The sequence below is a fragment of the Theropithecus gelada genome, chromosome 11 (assembly GCF_003255815.1).
Source record: "Theropithecus gelada isolate Dixy chromosome 11, Tgel_1.0, whole genome shotgun sequence".
Taxonomy (NCBI): domain Eukaryota; kingdom Metazoa; phylum Chordata; class Mammalia; order Primates; family Cercopithecidae; genus Theropithecus; species Theropithecus gelada.
Window position 1 is genome coordinate 120126910 of NC_037679.1, and position 18728 is coordinate 120145637.

Here is an 18728-nt window from a genome sequence, read left to right on the forward strand (position 1 = left end):
CTGACTTATAAAATCTGGCCCAACTCTGAAGTTTTTTTATCTCATTCTACCAAAATTATACACATGCTAAAAACATTGTATTATCCTCTGATTCACTCTTAATCCTTTTTGGTTATGAAACTAATATTACTACAGTAGTAGCATCAAAATATAGCTCAAAATATTTGAAATGCTGTTTTTCCCATTCTGATTCAGATAATTTTTCTAAAGTTCAATAAATTAACAATGCTCGAAAATCCTACATAGTTTTCCAGTGTTAATTTCAGTTTCCTTTGTTCTATGGTTTGTTACAAAGCTTCATGAAGGGTGCTCAATCAAGTTCAGCTTACTTGGTCCAAGATACTGCAATGGGAAGTAGTTGACTGACTGAAGGATATGATAGAGCTGGCCACTAGTGCTAGTGCTGACTCTAGGTAGCTCTGTGACCTTGGGAAGATACTTAATATCTCTGGGCTTCCTTTCTTTTTTTCCTATGAGGAAATGCAGGGGACTGGATGAGCCCTGGCTCCTGGCTCCACACTGTTATGACTTGCAGTTCAGTTGCCATGAAGTCAGCAGAGGGAGCACTTTTTCTACATCTTATACAATGTGACTCTCATTTAAACATTTTTCAAAAATCAAGGGGGTTGTGAAGAACATGCCTGAAACTAAAAGCTGACAATCCTTCACTCAGTTTGTATCATGTCACAGATTTGAATGGAAATTTGAGAAAAGTCTAGAAATTATTTCTGATCCTGGAATTCCATGATAAAGTCCCATGACAGAATTATTTTATAAAAATTAAGAAGCCAAAACACTCTCATGTTAAGCACCCCTATGTGATCATCTATTTATACAAGACCCAGTGAAAGAGAAACACCTGACCATACTAGAGAGGCTATCTGATGTCACAGACAAAAAGTGAAAACCTTGTCAATCATTAAAACAATAGAAAATTGGGTCTAACATAAACAAATCACACAAGTTAATTGGTAGGTTTTTCTTTTGCACTTTTCATTAAGATACATTGGAAACAAGCAGGTAGACACAGCCAGAGCCTGGAGGCTTGCAAGAGATTGGAAATGTGTGACATCAAGCCAATGACAAAAAAAGCTGTATATCTGAGAACCTCAGTGATTTGTATCCCTACAGTCATAGATATCTCAAAACTAATTGAGCATCCATTGTCTTTTTTAATTATTAGACAATATCATACTGTATATTAAAGTTTTTATTCCTTAGTAAGAATTTTTAAATCACAAAATAGTGTGGCAATATTTAGGTAATAGAATTTATGGAGTGCTGAAAATACTAGAATATAAAGATAATTTCTAGTTTATCTTCACATACTAAACTTTTCTAAACCAGCTGGTTTCTTGCAGACAGTATTTATTTTTTTAAAATAATTTAAGACAGCATAAGCTTGTACCAAGCATAAGCGTTGTAACAAAAGTGCAACTTTTCAGCAAATCCTCCCCAAAAGATATTTTAACTCAAAATATCATTAGCACATATTTTCTCCCTACAAAAATAGCATGTCAGACATCATTAATTGGATGTATTAACAACTATGTACATAAGAGCCACCTTGTAGGCTAAGAGTTTAACGTTGTTTAAACACAGCGTTTGAGGCAAACAGTAGCAACAGCAGCAGCAAATGCACCAAACTGACGAAAAGACCCAGATATTTTCCTCACTCATAGTCAGACTGTTGTGTCTCACCCCTTACATAACATCCAAGTGAGATTTCTCACAGTGCTACCTTGGCAACAAACTAAAAATATCTAGACAAGGCCTTGGTTTAAGCCTTATTAAAAAAGCTTTCTTTGTGATTATCTGGTATCTGGTTTGGTCTCCAGAAAATACATAGACTTGGAGATAGGAAGGCCTCACAGGACTTCATTCCATATCTTTACAGCATTTCCAATCAAAATTGACCAGTTAAATGCTTTCGTTCACTTTTGTCATTTAGCAGAATATAGGATATATCAGTTTGGACTTTTGTTTTGTTTTGTTTTTAAGTTCAGTGCACTTTTTTACAGTAAGATTACAAAAATTTAGGAACATGATGGATTAATGAGAGTGGGAATAGATGCACTCGAGATGTGTATGTGTAGATACCTATCTATGGATAAACAGAAATTTGTATAGATAGATAAAGAAATTAAGGTGAGTCCATTGATTCATGGTCAATTTCTCAATAAAGTGTTAGCAAATGTACTAGGAATGATTCTGGCCTTCTCATCCATCACCTTCCCTGACTTAGTTCTGACGATGGCCCAGCTCCGTGTTTCTTTAACAAGTGCAAGTTACTAAGAGATACCATTTAAACCACTTCAGAATAAGTTGCAACGTGAGCAACTGCATCCTCACTTCTTTGAAAAATAGATGCCTTTTAGAAAGCTGAACATTAGAAAATACTGAAGAGTAAATTCAATTCTAAAAGATCCTCAATCTGTTTGTGGAAAGTCTCCTAAAACAGGCAGGGCAGCTTTGAGAACTACCTCTACATAACAACTATCTGCTGTTCCATGTCAACTTCAGTCAAAGACGTCAAAGGTGTTAACATGTTTCCCCTACCCCGGGGTTCACCTAGCTTACCCATAGAACAGACCCTTCTGACTTCCTCTCGAATTAGGTTCCAATTTTAAGAGATAATGGAACATGGCCTAAAAAGGGACAAAACTTATTTGGGGGATTATTAAAAAATATATATATATATCTTTCGCAGAGGATCTTTTACAGCTGGTGGGGGGAAGAAAGGGATGTTAGTGTGTGGAGGGTGGGGTGGTGAGGGATGAGCAAAACAGGAACTCCAAATGTACACATAACACCTGTTTTGTTGTTCTTGTTTATGCCTATCGTGCATCTATTACACTTCCTCCCTTAAAGACGTTAAGGGTGTTTTAACTTCTCACTCCGCTTGAACCTCCGTCCTTTGAGACGCAACGATTCAGGGTGCTTCCTTTCCTGGCTGCGAGGGATCTTCCTGAGCAGAGCTCTCCGGGTTCCCCGGCTCGCGGGGGCCGGCGAAGGGCAGGTGGGTGCGGCCGTGCGGGTGTTGTGGGTGCGGCGCCCCAAGGGGCGCCACCTCGTGCGGCAAGAGGGTCGCGGCGGCGGCGCCCGCCTTCTCGGGCGGGGGCGACAACACCGAGGACAGGCAGGGGAAGGCGGCGGCAGCGGCGGCAGCGGCGGCGGCAGCGGCCGCGGCTGCGGCCGGGGCAGGGATGCCGGGGTATAGCAGTGGGAACGGGGCGGCGGCCGCCGCCGGGTACAGATACTTCTCCAGGCCGCTCTTGTCCAGGAAGGGCTGCACGTAGGCGGCGGCTGCAGAAGGCGAGAGGAAGCAGAAGGGCAGGCAGAAGGGGGCCGCTGCGGCCGCGGGCTGCGGGAAGGGCGCGCCCCCGCCTCCGCCGAACGCCACCAGCGAGCTGAGCAGGGCGGCGTCGGGTCTCAGCAGCGCGGCCGCGGCGGCAGGGTCGGGCCCCAGGAGCGCAGCTGCCGCCGCCGCCGCGCCGCCCCCCGGGCCGCCGCCGCGGGAATCCAGCTTCATCCTCTTGGGCGCCGGCAAGTCCTCCCCGGGAGGCTCCTGCTTGATGGTGACGCGGCTCGCCCCCGCGCCTTTGCCTTTCTCGCGGTCCGGCCGGGCCTCGGCTTCGCCGCCGTAGCCGCTGTCGGTGTCCGTGTCGTTCTCTGCGGCGAGCTCGGCGCTGGGCTGAGTCCGCTGGATGACCGGCACGCAGTAGGCGAGGGGCTCCAGCTTCTGCCCCGCGCGCTCCAGGCAGGGGGCGGCCGCGGACCCGGCGGCCGAGGGAGCGCCGGTGCCTTTGCTCAGAGGGACCTGTTGAGTCAACAGCTGCGGGGTGGGCAAGAACTGGGTGGCCACGGCGTGCAAGTGGTTGATCAGCTGGACACACCGCGGCTCCCTGGGTGTCCAGCTCTCAAACCGGGAGAGGTATTGCAAGACTTCTTTGGCGCATGTTTGAAATCCCGAGTGGAACGCATCCAAGTCGGACTGAATGGGCGATTTCAGAGATCGCTCCCCTAGGATGAGGAAGGGATAGGGGGGTGGGGACGGAGGAGTGGAGGCAAGAAGAAACATACCCACGTTAAAACATCTGCTTATCACGTGGGCCCTGCATCGACTAAAGTGATCTCGGTTTTTCCCCAGTATTCAAGTGATATAATCCACCGGTTGCCGAGAGAAGGGGGGTGGCGGAGGTGCGGAGCTGGGAGAGGGCGCTCTCCTCCCAGCTGAAAACCAAAGTGGAGCGGGTGCAACCGCCACTTTAAAACCTGATTCCTCCGAGTTCTGCTGAAAGCCTCTAGGATGCTTCGGGAAATGGGCTCGTTCCAATGAAGGGAAAGTATAAAGCAATTTAACAAATGAGAGGGAACCCATGAGCCCACCGAAAGAGGTGGGGTGCAGGTGAAGGAGTCCTGACACTGCTCCCCTGTGGGCTGCCCCGCTTCATCAGGGTAGGTTGGCCTCCCTGAACTGACTTACCATTCTGTAAAGCAATTATCTTCTGATGCTGTTGCTCGGTTAAGGCGGTTAAAGCTTTTAGGTGTTTCAGAGTTAATTCCAAGACTACGGCTTTCTCCAGATGCCCCAGAGTCTGCAGTAGTGCAAAAAAGAAAGGGGCACTTGGTTACTTAAAAAACACACATTTGGCTTAATTGGCTGTCCATTCAGCACAGCAATTTAAGCAAACACTTTGAAAGAAGTACTATTCTTATACTTCTTGAGCTTTCCACAAGACAGGTTATAAATGATTTCTTGCCTTCAGCCGGGAGCACCGACTCAGTTTGCGGGAAACTCTGTACGGTATAGCACAAGTTGTAAATCAGGAACTTATATTTACATTTATTCTTATATTTTCTGGGAGTCGCACCAGACTATTAAAACGCCCTTGGAGAGCAGCAAAGAATGAAAACGTGCATCTTACTGTCAATTTCAGATGTTCAGGCAGTAAATCTTTCAGCTGAGCAATGCATTCATTAATTCGGTCTCTTCTTTTCTTTTCTATTAATCTGTGCGGTAATTTGTAGGTATCCTTAATATATGAGAGTCATGGAAAAGAGAAAACAGTAAGCGAAACATTCATTTATTGGATATTACCCTCCTCTGTCCCTCCCCACCCCCCACCACCATAAAACATACTATGTGATAAACTACACCCAAGAAACCTCTTTCCTCTGGACTGTTCTGCAATGCAATTTAAATTCAGGTATGATGTTTAATATCCCCTTGAGAGTACCCAGCAAGCCACTTAAAATTCACAGTTGGGGAAGCTCAGGGGCTGGAATATATTTGCAGGCAGAGCTTGGCTGTGAAATCAATGGCCCTAATTAACTACCCATGCAGGTTATGAGGAATATCGGGAACTTACACTTACCTTGGTATCGTCTCGTTTCATGCTCCTTTTGGGTTTACACATATACAAAGAGGAATAATCCAGTCTGCAAAACAGAAATCAGCATCAGGCACCCATTCGGGGAGGGGCTCTGCCCTCGCCAGCTCCATACCACTTTCTGGAGAAGAGAAAAATCAAACCAAAGCCTAGACAGATAGTCGCAAGGGTGCGTGCACCTTACCCTATAAAATCTCTATGTTCCAGTAACTGTCTCTCTTGCAAATGAGGAATTCCTTCGTCCATGTTCAACTGCTGTTCGTTTCCTCTGTTTCGATTTTTGGGGCTCTGTACAATAATCTGTGGGACGGTAGGCTTGGGAGATCTTGGGGGGATCTGTGCGTCTCCAGTCTCTCTCTCTCGCTCTCCCTCTTCAGTGCAGTGTTGAAAGTGTGAAGCAGTTGGTCCCCCCCTCCACCGCGCTCGCACACACACACGCACACACACGCACACTCGCGCCGGCCCCACTGCGCTGGTAGTTTGCTCTCACTCCAGGCAGTGTTTGGCCACAGGGCACGCGCGTCGCCGGCCAGACCAGCACCCAGCTCACGTGCGGAACGTACCATCCGCGGTCCAGCCCGGAGGGGGGCGGGGGAGGAGGGGCCGGGCCGGGAGGGGGCGTCGGGAGAAGGCGGCGAGAGAAGGCGAACGGCAGGAGGGGGCGGGGACACCTGATCAGGGCCACCGGAAAGGAAAAACAACTTCGGCCAAGCTATTCATCTTCCCAAAGGCGATGGAGTCGGCAGGGGGAGGGGGAAGTGAGGGTGCGGGGGTGCGGGGGTGCGGGGCAGCCTGAGCTTCCTTGGCTCGGAAATGCGACTCTCTGGGTTCGTCCGTTATTACGGTGCAGGAATGTGAACGTGGCTTTTTGCTTTTCCACCGACTGTGCTGTTGGTTTGAACCATAAAAAGGAAAGAAAAAGAGAATTCGCGGTGGGTAAACTTGAGTCCCAAAGGAAATTTTGGAGACTTGTTTGCTCACTGATCAGTGGGGCGGAGAGGTTGCCTCGAGAAGAAGCAACTTGCAATCCGCTCCTTGAAGGATTTAAGACACTTGAAAACGTTGTCACCGGGTCCGAATGTCGCAATCCAAGTGTCTTTCGGTGACACGGCGTTCCTGGGCCACCTAAACTTCCCCGCAGCAGCCGGAATTGCGGTGCCACTAATCACAGCAGCAGATGACGACGTTTGGAGCCGCGTGTGCTCCTGGAGGAACGCGGCGGGGAGCCAGCCGGGGTTGAGGGGGGGGGCTGGGGAGGGAGAAGGGGGTGGCACGAGAGGGGCTATCACAGGAAAGCTATGCAGCATTTATCACCCGCCCGCTCAACTCCGCCGCGTTCCGAGCCTCCGGTGACGCTACGTGCTTTCCCCATCCCCCCGTCCCCCCGCGCGATAAGAGACGCCCGGAGTGTGCAGAGCCCACGTTTACTACCGCTGGCACCTCCAAAGCCTCCCTCCTTAATCCTGTCTCAAACGGGTACCAGCACAGGGCCAGCAACGTGATCCGACCTGCCGCTGCTGCCACATCACTGCTCGGGGAACCCGTGCGCGCGCGCGCTCGCCCTGCAGCCGCGGCGCTCGGCGCTGGGAAGCACAGGCCAGCAAGAGCCGGGTTACCTTTCCCCAGAGCCACCCCGGGAACCTGACTCACTGCTAGTGAGAGTTACCAGGAGGTGCCCGGGGATGCGCACTGCCCACGCCGCCCTGCGAGTCCAGGGGAAAGCATGTCTTGAGGGACTCCCAGGGGTGGGATGGAGGGAATATATATATTTCTCTAGATACACATAAAAGCATAGAGATAAAACCAAGGTTTTTCCTGCACCGAGAGGGATATTTACATTCTTCCCGGGGTGATCTCCGAAACACTGATTATTGGCAGTGATAAGTGAACCGAGGGGAGAACGCCGAACGTACACGCACCAGGGCGCAGCAGGGACTGGGGCGCCAGCTACGTGTCCCCCAGCCCGCCCCGCCGGGCACGGGTTCCGGGGACGGATCTGGGTCGCGGGAAGCGGCGGCTGGGAGGAGGTCACGTGTCTGCGGGAGTCGCGTCTCCTCCCCGACTCCAGGAGCAGCCCAGGCCGCGGCGGCCGCTCGCGCTGCTGCAGTCTCCGGAGTCCTGGGCGGAGACGCGCACTGCGTCTGGCTTCGTGACTCTGGCGGCGGCGGCGGCCCAGGATCACCCCGGCGTGAGGAGACGCTCGTGGTCCGTTCGGTTCATCTGTTCAGAGGGCCTTTTAAGGTCTCTGGAGTTCCTCAAATAGGGGGACGTATTTTGCACCAAACAGACAATTTAATCACGATGGTTCTTAATTTAAAAAGTATTTTTAAAATGCCGACTTTATTTTAAACCTCCGTCCGACCTCTGTCCTATTTCCAAAAGGTTAGGTAATTAAGACCCTTTAATGGTGAGGGCACGTTGGAGACCTAAAAGCGACCTATTCTTGCAGTACTGTATCATTTTTACCTCTTTTTAATTGACTAAAAATGGGAATGCCGTTAGGTGAATAATTTAAAAATTAAAACACCAGTTCCCCTTCTAGATTTCCGAATGTTTGGAGTAGAAAGGGGATGCAAACATTTGCTCCAGAGCTAAATTTCACTTGAAAAGGATGACTGGTTAGGGAAAATGAAATAAAGACAAGATCACTGCATTTTGGCCTTGTTGGGCTAAAAACACAAGGCAGACATCTGACCAGGGCAAACCTTAGAAGCTAAGTCTGGGGCAGAGATTAAATGCAAGTTGGAATAGAAGGAGCATGATCAGGAGCCTTGAGGCTCAAGGGTGAGTTAAGTAAGCTTGCAGCGCCCCATAATTTAAAGGGACAAAATGCTGCAAATGACAAATGAAACTTTTATCTGTTATCTCTTTGAATCTCCTCTTTCCCCCATCCCTTCTGCCGCAAGCTTCCCTACTTCCATACCCTTTTCCCACGATACCGACTCGAACTGCAAATGCCGTCTTTTCCCATTTTTGATCTTTGTTGTTCTCCGCCCCCTTTTCCTCTTCTTTTCTGTCTTTCCTTTACGTACTCACCTTTTACTCATGTTTCCCATTTTCGTTTCTTCTTTATCTTCCTTTCCCTTATGTTCTCTGTCTACCTTTTCCCGGTTAAATGCCAGCTTTTGCCCTTTCTCTGTAGTTTTGTTAATCTCCTGTTTGCTTTTTGCCCTATTTTTCTTTGATCTTTCACCCTGGCGACTCTTCTTGCTTACCCCCACTTCCCTTAAACTTGAATCCCACTCCTGTTCTTTCTCAAACTCTTGGCTTCTGGAATATTGGGCATAGTTTGATGCCTCTGAATATCCCTTTGCTGCAAGAAGGGTGTAACAATAGCTAACAACTATATAGTCTTTAGTATTAGAGTACCAGACTGCATTCAAAGAGCTTTTATGTATTAACTCATTAATCATTTCCACAACCCTCTAAGGTAGGTACTATTATTGTTTCCATTCTACAGATGAGAAAATGCTTACAAAGTGAGATTACAAAATGTTTCCAAGGTCCCAGAGCCAGGATTTAGGCCCAGACAATGGGTTCCGGAGTCTGGACCCTGAACTCTTACCCCTCAATGTGAATAGTGAGGGGTAAGGTGTAAGTGTTAACTAGCTGCTTCAGGAATGTTTTTCTATTTACCAGTATAAATGTGCACATTTGTGTGTGCCTGTGTGTGAATGAACTTGTGTGGGGAGTTTTGCAAGAGAGATGGAAAAGGGAGAGATGTTAGCATTGGAGCTGATGACAGAGATAAGAAAAACTATGACAAAAAGAAGGGAGGCAGTCTTTTGCCATGCCAGTGAGTCATTCAGTTGGCATCCGGGTTCAAATTTATTGATTTAAATCCAAATATCCTAATTAATTGTTATAATTTTGTACAGATGGACAGGTGGAAGTACAGTTTAGAAAAGGCTGATGGTGACCAGCTATCCACCAGCTCTGCTGAGCAAACTGAGCCAAGCTCTAATGTGAAGACTTCAGGTTAGCAACAGGAAAAGTTCACCTGTGGTGAGGTTAGAAAGGGAAAAAAGTACCCTAACAAAGGAACAGAAACTGGAATGCCGTCTTTGGATATGTTTTAAAATAGATTGAGTCTTATCTTTTTAGGAAAGCTTAATGCTATCCTGCTGAAAGCCAAGAAGATACAAGATGAGCTCAAAGCCCCATTTGAGCTTATAATTAAAGAATTTTGTGATGCTTTGCTTTCAGTTAAAGGTATCCATCTTTCTCCTTTTAATAGGCGAGGGGTAGCCGCTTCCATTGCTTTTCTTTGGTTAAGTAAGGAAATCATTACCTATAGAGACGCTAATGAAAGGAAATACTAAGGCCAATTCTCCCCCCTGCCTAAGTATCCCAAGTCCTGCACTCATTATATTCACCCTGTGACTTTAGAAGGTCTTATCCTGTTTGCAAAGTCTTGGATTTCCAACAGAAACAAAACTCACCTGAAAGGATTAAAGTTTCCATGGGGGAATAGAGGGTTTTCTGCCTCTTTAGGGTTCTGCAAGCCCTACTGCCCTTCTGGATAATTAACTCCACGGTGTTTTAGGAACCGAAGTCTGATGCAAACTAACTGTACATCTCTGATGGCCTTAAAGGCCTAAGATCTGCTTAGGGGCGTAGAGTCTCCTGCCTGTGATACTGTGAAAATGGCCCTTCTGAAGGGCAGAAGCCATTCTTGATCACCTCTGTTTTAGACAGTGGACAAGAATCTACAGACATTCTACATCAAAGTTAAGCAGAGTCCACAAAAATCCAAAAAAGTTTTGGGTTGATGCTAAAATCAAGGCCTGGAGGGGACGGCAGGGTGGGATCTGGACTTACAAAAGCTTCCCTAGGAATTTCTGCTCTTGGCATGCACACCTGCTCTCAAAGGAGAAGAGTTAATGTTGTGGGGCATCACAGAGAGAAGGGTGCCTCAGAGAAGGATTTAAGGAGGGACAGCAATTCCTCTGCTACTTACCAGAAGCCAGTATGACTTTAAAATATTGATGATGTTATTTGCTGAAAGTACCAGATTTTAAATCCCAGAATAGAAGATTGGGTTTTCCAGTTGCATACTCAGCAAATGAGCAGAAACAGCACACGTGTCCCCTTTTAATTTGTAAAGGAACGTAAGTCTTTCTGTAGACTATCAATTAATGTGTCTGTGGCCATAAACATATCTATGAATCATGTTTTATATTTATGTAACACTGCTCAAGAAGTTTATGCACTTATTAGTCTTTGCATAGCTTCAAGGAGCAGATAATATTGAGTATTAGAAATAAATTTTATTCCTGCTGAAATCATTTGTATTTTCATATTTATGTGGCTATCAAAACCATTTATGCAGGCTGTTCTGAATTTCATGTGTGCTCAACATTCCTGGAGTTCTTAACATACAAAAGACAACTAGGAGAGAGCCAAGCCCAAAGACCACAATAGGATTCCCTGGCCCTTCTGCCCCTAAGTGTCTGCCTGGTCCCTCATGGTGCCCATGTGCTTCTCACACTGATTGAGGTAGATCCATAATGAAACCGGAAAAGTAGCATGAGGAGAAGATGACAACCCCGTAAGGATTTTCACAAAGTGTTCTCCACCATTTCTCTGGATTCTCCTGGACTAGTTGGATGGTGGAAGTCTGCTGAAGAGGGGCATGTTTCCCTTGTTACTGCTGATGAAAATTCTTGGAAAAATCTTCCAAGAGAAACATACTTATACAATATGAGTCACATTCAAATAGAAATAAGATACACTAAACGTCCACTTCTCTCACCCCCCCACTATGGGCTCCATAGGGTCCTTACATCAATTGTCAGATGGTGTCCACCTGGTGCAGAGAGCTGTCGGTAGTAGATACTTCTTCCGACTTTAAAGGTACTCCTACTTTAAAAAAGCAACAACAACAGAAAACTAGCTTAGGAGGGTTAAATCTAGACTTACAATCAAAACTATTGGTATAAAACTTTTTATTTCACAGTTAAAGCAATAAATCGTATATAACAATTACCCAAAAAGTGCTATGGTTCTGGTGTTAACTTATAATCACCATTAGTAAGGAAACTGATTGAAATCTAGGATGTGTATATTAGTTAAGATCTGCATTTTAGCCAAAATAACAGCAACTTAAATTAGGAAGTTATTTTTTGGTCACATAAAAGGAAGGTAAGCAGTCCAGGAGTAATGTGAAGTGGTAAAAGTGCCATCAGTGTCCCAGACTTCTGCTTTTCCACTTTCCACCAGCGTCCATCTGCAAGATCACCCCATGGTCAGAAGATGGCTGCCGGAACTCCTGCAGGGAAGGATGAAAGGGTGCCTGCCAGCTGAGCAAGGTCCCTTTAAGGAGCTTTTTTTTTTTTTTTTGCAAGCTCCACCCATCTCATTGTCCAATCCCATTGCAAGGGGTTAGAAATGTAGTTTTTTAGCTGAGACTCCACAGCAATATAGGGGTTCTTTTAGTAAAGGGGAAGTGTAGACTAGATACTGGGTTGGCACTAGCCATCTCGGCCATGATGTGACTAAAAGGAAATGATTTGTCCATGTCCTCTTCTTTTTTCATCAGTGAGTCTGTTCCCCTCTATTATGCCATATGAGTTGGCAGCATCATTTTATTGTATTGGGGTATTTAATTCCAATTTCAGAAAAATGTCAATCTTCCTATCTGCAATTGCACAAACTTAACTAACTCCTTAAGCACATGGTCCTTAACATCTGTATTTTTAAGTTCTAATAATTGTAGACATCTGCTTAGGGAGGAAATTTAATAGAGTTTGCTCTTCTTCCTGTAGAATGCAAATTTCAGCTGCATGTTTTCTTGGAAATGATTGTCTGTCTTTTTATGTAGCAGACCTGTCCTCTGGTTGTCCTGTCCCTGCAGCTGTGTGTTCTGCCTCTAGCAGTTGGCTTGAAGAGAGCAACTTCCAGGAGAAAGGCACTCTCTGATAATTCCTTGAATACAGCTAGGATTTTGCACTTCATTCACTTCTAGCCACATTTATGTAGGATACAATTGCTTTAGGGTCAGAAGATTATGGGAGAGCTATGCTATCCGGTTGGGTTCTGGAATAGATGAGGGAGGAAAGAAGAGGTAAGTAAGTGCAGTGCAATGGGAGAAGAGGGACTAATTTCTAAGGCTGGGATTGGGAGGTGAATGCTGGAAGAGAATGTATCTTTGGAGCATGTTACTATGGACAGGTATTAAGGCAGGTGTCTTATAAACAATGTCCAGTTCTCTCAATTCTTTAAACTAGGCACCATCAACTCTACAGATGAACAAACTCAGGCTCAGAGACCTTAGGTAGCTTGTCTGTTGTCATGTAGTAATGGCAAAGCCAGGCAATAGGGACCTAGATGTGCTCCTGGGTATTGTCACTGGCAAGAGTCTTGAGTTTTAACAGTTACCTTCTCCCCTCAGCCCCTGAGAGGATCTCCTATCCAAGCATTTCACCTCCCTTGGTGAAGTCTCTACTTCAGGTCATGGGAGCCCCTGCCGGAGGGTTGGTGTTTAGAAGAGTTGTTGAGAGATGAGGAAGATGGTGGGAGGGGAAATTCTTAACCCCATTCTAGTTGACTTCGAATTTCTGATGTTTGAATGGGAATTATGCATGTATTTCCCTACAGACAGACACAAGGGTAAGGGTGTGTGGTTAGCTCACTGAATAAAGCTGCCCCGTGTCTAGCATCTTGGGATCTCCTATCCAATCCTCATCCATTGAATGAGTATTTACTGTGCTTATATGAGCTGTGCACTGTGATGGATTTTAGAGATTCAATAGTGAACGTTGTCTTCAATGAGTTTACAATTTAATGGATTAAATTTCTCTTAAGAGAAAAGATCACTAAGAAAGTGAAATAATTATCCTAAAGCTATTTTATGTTCCAAAAAAGCCTCCTTTTTGGTACATTTGAGATACACTTAAACAGCTCTACTTCTCTGGTATTGCATTTTAGAAATCGTTCCAGAATATGTAGTCAATGGCCTTGGTTTGTGGGTAAGGCTTGTCCTGTAAAGACCACTGGCAGAGAAAACGCTTTCTTCCCTGCTTTCCTGAGCCATCTAGACCTTCATTATATTTACCTCCCCAATTTGCCCTAGTTCCCTGATGGTGAGGATGACTGTTCAACATCCACACCTTCCACGCATATATAATTTCACTGTATGTGCTCCTGTTCTGCTCTCCACCTTCCCCTGGGATTCTGCCACCTCCCTTGACAAGTATGATCTTCTCATGGCTTAGTGTTTAAACTTTCTCTCTTTGGTGTTTGAAGCTAATTTTGCTCTGGATTGTAATTTGGTCTACTTCTTGGTGTTCCACATCCTCTGTAGTCTCTATTAGGAAGCTCCTTCTCATCCCCAGCCCCTCAGCCCTCGCCCTGACCCCAGTTGCTTGGTCATTGCCCTAGCAGGTTAATAGGGGGAGATTTGGATAGGGTTAGACTTAGCTAATTTGCTTTGCTCCAGAGAAGGCACGAATGCTTTCATACAAGAAGATAACTCATTACAATGACCCATAACCTCTGACACATAGATTTTCACATCCTGCAAAGGACAACTTACTCATCATCATATATTTTACTCCCTCAGTTCTTTGACCTCAGCAGTTCAACCTGGAAAGGGACCTGACAGGGCTGGCGAATTTGGCCAACTTAATGTCTACATCACTTTCAGGTACAGGGACTGGATGGCAAATTTAGCAAGACTGCCTGACCTTTAAATGAAGAATGCGGTGATGATTCTTAACCCCTTCATTCCCTCATTTCCCCCATCCAATTAATAACAATATCTGAAGATTCCACCTCTTAAATATCTATAAATCCATCCCCTTTTCATCCTAACTGCCCACACTCCAGACCAGGCCCCCGCAATCTCTCACCCCAAATGTTGCAAGAGCTTCTTCCCTGCTTTTAACAGTTGGGGTCTAGTAAGGAAGATAAAAACCACCCTAGATATTTCAAGTAGGAGGAATTTGACAGAGGAGATTAAAGGCATAATCATAAACTTTGGAAAGGCTAGGATTATCAGTTTTGGGAAAAACTGTTATTGACTTCCAGGAAATCTTGACAATCAATTGGTTCAGGGAAACCTAAATCCCATTGAGCTCAGCTGCTTGCCATGTGGAAGAGGCTGACTTGCAGGAGCTTGTCCAGAAGCTCCTGTAAACCTCACATCTGCACACAGCTACCAGGGGAGAAATACGGTGTGTCTCTGCCACTTTCCACATCTTGCACAGGGGCCTCTCAAAGGCAGAATCTAAGTTAGAAAGAGGTGGGGAAGGGATTCTGGAAAAATGTGATTCCAGGTTTCTATTATGTAATGAGGACAGAGTGGAGAAGGCAGTGCAGCTGGTGCTGAGTTGGCATATCTCACACCTGTATCCACTGTATATGCCTTCTCTCTTCCTCCACCACACTGAATTCAATCACTAAGTCATAGCCAGAGCAGTTTTTCTGTTCATGTCATTCTCTTGATCAAAACCCTTTAATAGCTTCCTATTTCCATTAAGTTAAAATCAAACTTGAAACTCTTCAGTGGCCTGAATATGATTTAGTTCTTACCTACATCTCAGTCTCATTGCTCATTTCTCTGCCCGCCTTTCTAGAATCCAGCATACCGGCTTTTTTTCAAAAAATATTTTTTAATGTACCCTGCTCTTGCTCTCTCAAGTCCTTCACTCATACTGTTTTGATTGATTAGAATGTTTTGTGCCCACTTCCCCAATGCCTTTCCCTTCTCTTCTTCCTACTCAACCTTCAGGTGTGGTCTGAAACATCACTTTCTCCAAGAAGCCTTCTCCGAGTTCCTAGACCAGATTTGTCTCCTTTTGTCAGCTCCCTTTGTGCCTGTAATTCTCTTTCATAACTTCTACTGCCTGAAAGACTCATATGACTTTCCAGTGTCTGTCTTCCACACTAGTTTGTAAGCTCCGTGAAGACAGACACCTGAATTGTTTACTGCTGTATCCCCAATGTCTAGGACAGTGTTGAGCACAGAACAGACACACAACTCTTTTCTGAATGATTCCTAAATGTGCTCCACCAAATCATCTATACACCAAAGTTGGCTTTGTTCCAGGAAAACACTTGAATGACAAGTCATAACCAAGCCACATAACATTTGAAGTGTCCTTGTACCTGTTGAGGGTGAGGAATAGAATGTTGGTTCCCACCCTCCCATCCCCCACCAGGACTTTCCTATATTGGTGTGGCTTTTACGGGCAGGGACACCCTCACTATACTTGGAGTACTGCATATTTACTTCTTGGCTTTACCAGGCACATGGAGATTAGAAAGTAGGTACCATGAAGGATCATAAAATGCTCCTGATGTTGCAGGAAACCCAGTAGTCTGGCACAGTCTTCAGTGAAGTAGTGGGAAGTTCTGTCATGGGGTAGGACCTGTGGCTGTGGAATTGCTGTTTGTCATTGTACCACGATGGATGTGTTCTGTGCCCAGAAGGCAGTAAGCTCTGCTCCCTAGCAGCCTTGGTAAGTTGAGTTTCTCACTTGCAGAACTTTTACTTCCTTTCACAGTGTACATTAGCAAATCAGAGAGACTGTAAAAGCTGGAGCCAGTCCAATCGAATTCCACAGGTGCTCCAGAGACCGTGGGTTGGTGAGGTAACATCCAGGGCATGGCTCTCAGAGGCCAGAAGTGGGGAGGGGGCACAGAGTTTGGCCTGGCAAGCTGTGTTTACAGGTTTGCTGGGCTGAGTGGATCACAGGAGGGGGTCCTGGGGCAGAGCCAAAGAGCTTGGTTACCAGGAGTGCAGAAAGAAGCAAGCACTGTGCCAGGATGTAGGAGTCAAGCCTCAGACTCCGGAACAAAGTGGGAGGATTGAGAGCCAGCGAAGCCAATCCATCAGAATGCCAAGCTGGTAGGCACAGAGGAGGCAAGGAGCGAGGGGTCAGTACAGACAAAAGAGAGCTGGGGCAAGATGCGGGAGGCAGTGACCAGGTCTGGAGGATGCACTACGAATGTGCAGGAATTCTCCTGGAGGTGGTCAGTCAGTCATGCCCTTGATAGGCTGGAAATAGGGTCAGAAACGCATCCACCCTCACCCTCAAAACAACTTTGCATTTGCTCCTGGCACTCGTACTTGCAAAAACACATAGCTCTCATTTCTCTAATTATGTATTCAGAAAGAAAGTTTTGATTTTTCTGGTCAAGGGTTTCTTGCAAAATCAAACTACGCTTGCCAAACATAGCCCCGGTGACCACAAGCCATCAGCAGGCCTGGGTCTGAGTTCACACCTGCTCAACATTCCTGCATTGCCAGTGGTGATCCCGCTGAGATACAATTCTGAGTCAATTTTGTTATTGGATAATGGGACTACTGATTTTTCTGGAACCCAGGCTTTTTATTCTGTTTTAGAAATTCTGCTTCAGACATACCAAAGGTAATGAAATAGACACATCACATATTTCTGTCCTTGTTTCATATTACAGTCCACCCTCCGTATCTGTGGGCTCCCATCCATGGATTCAACCAACCTTGGAATAGAAATATTTGGAAATAAATTGTGTCTATACTGAACATGTACAGACATTTTTCCCTTGTCATTATTCTCTAAACAATACAGTTTAACTATTTATTTAGCATTTACATTGTATTAGGTGTTATAAGTAATCTAGAGATGCTTTAAAGTGTATGGGATGATGTGTGTAGGCCATGTATAAAAGACTATGCCATTTTATATCAGGGACTTGAGCACCCAAGAATTTTGGTATCCACCGAAGATCCTGGAATCAGTACCCCGCAGATATCAAGAGATGAGTGTGTATTTCATGTTGCTACATGTGGTGGCAGAGTTGGTATGGACTTAGGCTTTAAGATCAAGAAGACCTGAGTTTAAATGCTGTTTTCCCCTGAGTAGCTGTGTGACCTTGGACAAATTATGAATGAGTCGGTTTTCTCAAATGTAACTACAGAGAAATAGCAGTATCTCCCTCTGACTGTTTATTGTGTGTCCGTGACAATACACAGAGAACACCCACATCCTAGTAGGTGAGCAATAAATGGTAGCTATTATTTTTTCCATTTGAGCTGCTTGGTTAAAATTATGAGTGTCATAGAAAATATGGGTGTATGAAAATAATTGATGAATTGAGTAACATTTTAAGTTCAAGAGGTAAACCTATTGCTTTTCATTGCCCTTTCCTCTAGTAATAGGTGAATAACAATAAAACAGAAGGCCAGACCTGTCAACATGATTTTCCATTAATGAGATGTAGTTAAGAGTCCACGGTACTTCATGTGCTACTTGGAAATAGGCAGTACTGGTCACAACCTTATCCTTTTAAATCATGCTATTTAGACAGCTCCTCTGAGAGGTCACATAGTTCCACATTTGTGCACAGATCGGGGGAAATCCTGTTAGCCCATGCTTTGTCGTAAGTTAAAGCTTTGTTCAGGTCTTAAATGAATGACATGGGTGAATTAAGTTTCAAACTTTGTTAGCTGGCCATAGGAGGTATCTTGACTTATTTCTTCTTTATCTCAGCCATTCTACATTTAATAATAGCAAGACTTTTTTATGGCAGTTACTCTGTGCCATGCTCTCTTTTAGTGTTTTGCAAGTCTTAACTCATTTAATTGCTCAACAACACTTTGATATAGATAGTGTGTTAACGCCATTCCAAAAAGGAAAAAACTGCAGCACAGGTTAAGTAATGTTTAGAGAAGCGAGGCTTCATGATGCCAGAAAGAGCATGGCTTTGGGGTCTGAAACTGTGAGCATAAGGTTAAGCTTTACAAATACCTGTTTGCCTAGTTGGGAGAGGCAAGGTTTTGAACTTCCCTAAACCTCAGTGTCCTCACTTATAGAATGAGGATCTTATATGCCTGTTGTGAGGTGACTAGTATTTCTGTCACGTAGATGTCCAATAAATATGTCACTACCTTGAATATGTATGTATGCATACATATATATGTGTGTATATCTATAATATATGTTATATATATTATGTATATATATTTGAGATGGAGTCTTGCTCTGTTGCCCAGGCTGGAGTACAGTGGTACAATCTTGGCTCATTGCAACTCCCACCTCTTGTTTTCAAGCGATTCTCCTGCCTCAGCTTCCCAAGTAGCTGGGATTACAGGGGCCCATCACCATGCCCGGCTAATTTTTTTGTATTTTAGTAGAGATGGGTTTCACCCTGTTGGCGAGGCTGGTCTCGAACTCCTGTCCTCAAGTGATCTACCCACGTCAGCCTCCCAAAGTGCTGGGATTATAGGCATGAGTCACCGCACCCAGTCTACTACATTGAATATTAACAGTTATTTCTCAGTATCCACAGGGGATTGGTTCCAGGACCTCCCCCCACCCCATGATACTAAAATCTGTGGATGTTCAA

The 18728-nt window shown here is 45.2% G+C and overlaps 2 protein-coding genes across 3 annotated transcripts in view; one reads left to right on the top strand and one right to left on the bottom strand.

Annotated features, from left to right (window-relative positions):
• Positions 1-1189: 1189 nt before the first annotated feature.
• On the bottom strand, positions 1190-5987 carry BHLHE41 (basic helix-loop-helix family member e41). Its single transcript, XM_025402281.1, has 5 exons — positions 5578-5987; positions 5379-5442; positions 4929-5036; positions 4487-4598; positions 1190-4023 (listed from the first exon to the last, which is right to left on the bottom strand). The coding sequence occupies exons 1-5, from the start codon at positions 5637-5639 to the stop codon at positions 2933-2935; spliced, it is 1437 nt and encodes a 478-aa protein (XP_025258066.1). The 5' UTR covers positions 5640-5987; the 3' UTR covers positions 1190-2932.
• Positions 2879-18728, top strand: part of SSPN (sarcospan) — a 112004-nt gene continuing 96154 nt past the window's right edge. Inside the window, exon 1 of one of the 2 annotated variants that reach the window (XM_025402284.1) lies at positions 2879-3019. The gene's annotated coding sequence lies outside the window, so the exon portion shown is untranslated. Of the gene's footprint in view, positions 3020-15798; positions 15857-18728 lie in introns of those variants that run through there. The other variant, XM_025402285.1, reaches the window with a different exon arrangement.